Source organism: Oncorhynchus nerka, linkage group LG18 (assembly GCF_034236695.1).
Source record: "Oncorhynchus nerka isolate Pitt River linkage group LG18, Oner_Uvic_2.0, whole genome shotgun sequence".
NCBI classification, from domain to species: domain Eukaryota; kingdom Metazoa; phylum Chordata; class Actinopteri; order Salmoniformes; family Salmonidae; genus Oncorhynchus; species Oncorhynchus nerka.
The window spans coordinates 10,230,511-10,235,510 of record NC_088413.1 but is presented as its reverse complement, the minus strand read 5'-3'; the positions used below and the strand labels follow the sequence as shown (position 1 = coordinate 10,235,510).

Here is a 5,000-nt window from a genome sequence, read left to right as displayed (position 1 = left end):
AGGCCCTGATTAGCTGAAACAGGACTAACACACAGCTGATTCACATAACTAATCACTTAGGCCCTGATCATCTGAAACGGGACTAACACACAGCTGATTCACATAACTAATCACTTAGGCCCTGATCAGCTGAAACAGGACTAACACACAGCTGATTCACATAACTAATCACTTAGGCCCTGATCAGCTGAAACAGGACTAACACACAGCTGATTCACATAACTAATCACTTAGGCCCTGATTAGCTGAAACAGGACTAACACACAGCTGATTCACATAACTAATCACTTAGGCCCTGATCATCTGAAACAGGACTAACACACAGCTGATTCACATAACTAATCACTTAGGCCCTGATCATCTGAAACAGGACTAACACACAGCTGATTCACATAACTAATCACTTAGTCCCGTTTCAGCTAATCAGGGACTAACACACAGCTGATTCACATAACTAATCACTTAGGCCCTGATCAACTGAAACGGGACACGTTGCCATTCAGTGAGACTGATAGATAGATAATTGTAACTACCCAACTGATAAAAAGGGCTAGTGACTCTCCATTCCATTCTTCATTGAATGGTCTTTTTAAAGTATATTCCTTTGTAATCTGTAATCTATTGTAATCCACAGCGTGTTGTAATCTGTAATCTATTGTAATCCACAGCGTGTCTCGTAACAAGTCGGAGAAGAAGAGACGAGACCAGTTCAATGTCCTCATCAAGGAGCTGGGCACCATGTTGCCTGGCATCACACGCAAGATGGACAAGTCCACCATCCTGCAGAAGAGCATCGACTTCCTGTGTAAACACAACGGTACCCGCCTCCTTTACTACCCCTTTCTGTTTCTACTTCCTGTTGTTGTGATGAATGTAAACAAATGGAACTGTTGCTTTTGAGAGTCATGGACATATAACTAAAATGTAAATTATTCTTGAGTATTATCATGAATACTTACATTATTGAGGAGTGTACACTGAGGATATGAGGAGCAAATTGTGTTTTAAAATAGTATTTTAGGTACTGGTGAAGGTCCCTTTGTGATCTTATCAGGGTCAGAAGTTGACTGGTGAAGGTCCCTTTGTGATCTTATCAGGATTGTATTGTATAAATGGTGTATTTGGATGTATAATTTCTATATAGTATATTGTGTGTATTCTCATGTATATTTCTAAACACTATGATGTGTATGTGTCTCTAACAGAGATCTCTGCTCAGTCTGAGTCCAGTGAGATCAGACAGGACTGGAAACCTCCGTTCCTTAGCAACGAGGAGTTCACCCAGCTCATGCTGGAGGTGAGATACACAACATTACCCTACGATTACTACTACTGTACTACCCTACTAATACTACCACAATACTACCCTACTATTACTAATATTACTACAGTATTACCCTACTATTACTACTACAGTACTACCCTACTAATACTACTACAATACTACCCTACTATTACTAATATTACTACAGTATTACCCTACGATTACTACTACTGTACTACCCTACTAATACTACTACAATACTACCCTACTATTACTAATATTCTACAGTATTATCCTACGATTACTACTACTGTACTACCCTACTAATACTACCACAATACTACCCTACTATTACTAATATTACTACAGTATTACCCTACTATTACTACTACAGTACTACCCTACTAATACTACTACAATACTACCCTACTATTACTAATATTACTACAGTATTACCCTACTATTACTACTACAGTACTACCCTACTAATACTACCCTACTATTACTAATATTACTACAGTATTACCCTACTATTACTACTACAGTACTACCCTACTATTACTAATATTACTACAGTATTACCCTACGATTACTACTACTGTACTACCCTACTAATACTACTACAATACTACCCTACTATTACTAATATTCTACAGTATTATCCTACTATTACTACTACAGTACTACCCTACTAATACTACTACAATACTACCCTACTATTACTAATATTACTACAGTATTACCCTACTAATATTACTACAATACTACCCTACTATTACTAATATTACTACAGTATTACCCTACTAATATTACTACAATACTACCCTACTATTACTAATATTACTACAGTATTACCCTACTAATATTACTACAATACTACCCTACTAATACTACTACAATACTACCCTACTATTACTAATATTACTACAGTATTACCCTACGATTACTACTACTGTACTACCCTACTAATACTACTACAATACTACCCTACTATTACTAATATTACTACAGTATTACCCTACTAATATTACTACAATACTACCCTACTATTACTAATATTACTACAGTATTACCCTACTAATATTACTACAATACTACCCTACTATTACTAATATTACTACAGTATTACCCTACTATTACTAATATTACTACAGTATTACCCTACTATTACTAATATTACTACAGTATTACCCTACTATTACTAATATTACTACAGTATTACCCTACTATTACTAATATTACTACAGTATTACCCTACTATTACTAATATTACTACAGTATTACCCTACTATTACTACTACAGTACTACCCTACTAATACTACTACAATACTACCCTACTATTACTAATATTACTACAGTATTACCCTACGATTACTACTACTGTACTACCCTACTAATACTACTACAATACTACCCTACTATTACTAATATTACTACAGTATTACCCTACTAATACTACTACAATACTACCCTACTATTACTAATATTACTACAGTACTACCCTACTAATACTACTACAATACTACCCTACTATTACTAATATTACTACAGTATTACCCTACTATTACTACTACAGTACTACCCTACTAATACTACTACAATACTACCCTACTATTACTAATATTACTACAGTATTACCCTACTATTACTAATATTACTACAGTATTACCCTACTATTACTAATATTACTACAGTATTACCCTACTATTACTAATCAAATAAATCAAATGTATTTATATAGCCCTTCGTACATCAGCTGATATCTCAAAGTGCTGTACAGAAACCCAGCCTAAAACCCCAAACAGCAAACAATGCAGGTGTAAAAGCACGGTGGCTAGGAAAAACTCCCTAGAAAGGCCAAAACCTAGGAAGAAACCTAGAGAGGAACCAGGCTATGTGGGGTGGCCAGTCCTCTTCTGGCTGTGCCGGGTAGAGATTATAACAGAACATGACCAAGATGTTCAAATGTTCATAAATGACCAGCATGGTCAAATAATAATAAGGCAGAACAGTTGAAACTGGAGCAGCAGCACAGTCAGGTGGACTGGGGACAGCAAGGAGTCATCATGTCAGGTAGTCCTGGGGCATGGTCTTAGGGCTCAGGTCCTCCGAGAGAGAGAAAGAAAGAGAGAATTAGAGAGAGCATTACTACCCTACTATTACTAATATTACTACAGTATTACCCTACTATTACTACTGCAGTACTACCCTACTAATACTACTACAATACTACCCTACTATTACTAATATTACTACAGTATTACCCTACTATTACTACTACAGTACTACCCTACTAATACTAATACTACTACTACAGCACTGCCCTACTATTACTAATATTACTACAGTATTACCCTACTATTACTACTACAGTACTACCCTACTATTATTAATACTACTACAGTACTACCCTACTACTACTACAGTACTACCCTACTATTACTACTACAGTACTACCCTACTATTACTACTACAGTACTACCCTACTATTACGACTACTACAGTACTACCCTACTATTACTACTACAGTACTACCCTACTATTACTACAGTACTACTCTACTAGTACTACTACTACAGTACTACCCTACTAATACTAATATTACTACTACAGCACTACCCTACTATTACTACTACTACAGTACTACCCTACTATTACTACTACAGTACTACCCTACCCTACTATTACTAGTACTAGTACTACTACTATTACTTCAGTACTACCCTACTATTACTACTACTAGTACTACTACCACTACAGTACTACCCTACTATTACTAATACTAATACTATTACTATACTTACTATATTACTACAGTCACAGCGATAATGACAGACTGGTTACAGTCGTATTAACTAAAGTGTAATGTTGTGTTGTAGGCTCTGGATGGATTCTTCATAGCGATAATGACAGATGGGAACATCATCTACGTCTCTGAGAGCGTCACCTCCTTGCTGGAACACCTGCCGGTGAGTCGGACTGTCTGTGTTTCGATTCGTACCACAATACGATTGGACAGAAGGGTTTGGTTCCAATGCATAGTACCACAATACGATTGGACAGAAGGGTTTGGTTCCAATGCGTAGTACCACAATACTATTGGATGGAAGGGTTTGGTTCCAATGCATAGTACTACAGTACTATTGGACAGAAGGGTTTGGTTCCAATGCATAGTACTACAGTACTATTGGACAGAAGGGTTTGGTTCCAATGCATAGTACCACAATACTATTGGATGGAAGGGTTTGGTTCCAATGCGTAGTACCACAATACTATTGGATGGAAGGGTTTGGTTCCAATGCATAGTACCACAATACGATTGGACAGAAGGGTTTGGTTCCAATGCATAGTACCACAATACTATTGGACAGAAGGGTTTGGTTCCAATGCATAGTACCACAATACGATTGGACAGAAGGGTTTGGTTCCAATGCATAGTACCACAATACGATTGGACAGAAGGGTTTGGTTCCAATGCGTAGTACCACAATACTATTGGATGGAAGGGTTTGGTTCCAATGCATAGTACTACAGTATTATTGGACAGAAGGATTTGGTTCCAATGCATAGTACCAAGAGCAGCATTATCTGATATGATTTGACCAGGTAAGTTGACTGAGAACACATGATCACATGATCATTTACAGCAACGACCTGGGGAAGAGTTACAGGGGATAAATGAGCCAATAGGAAGCTGGGGAAGAGTTACAGGGGATAAATGAGCCAATAGGAAGC

General features: G+C 37.0%; 1 protein-coding gene across 1 annotated transcript in view; it reads left to right on the top strand.

Annotated features, from left to right (window-relative positions):
* The window catches only part of LOC135561737 (circadian locomoter output cycles protein kaput-like), a 15,699-nt gene that overhangs the window by 5,834 nt on the left and 4,865 nt on the right, over nt 1–5,000 (top strand). Inside the window, 3 exon segments of the mRNA XM_065003491.1 lie at nt 669–817; nt 1,206–1,297; nt 4,145–4,234. Coding sequence (XP_064859563.1) covers nt 669–817; nt 1,206–1,297; nt 4,145–4,234 — 331 coding nt within the window.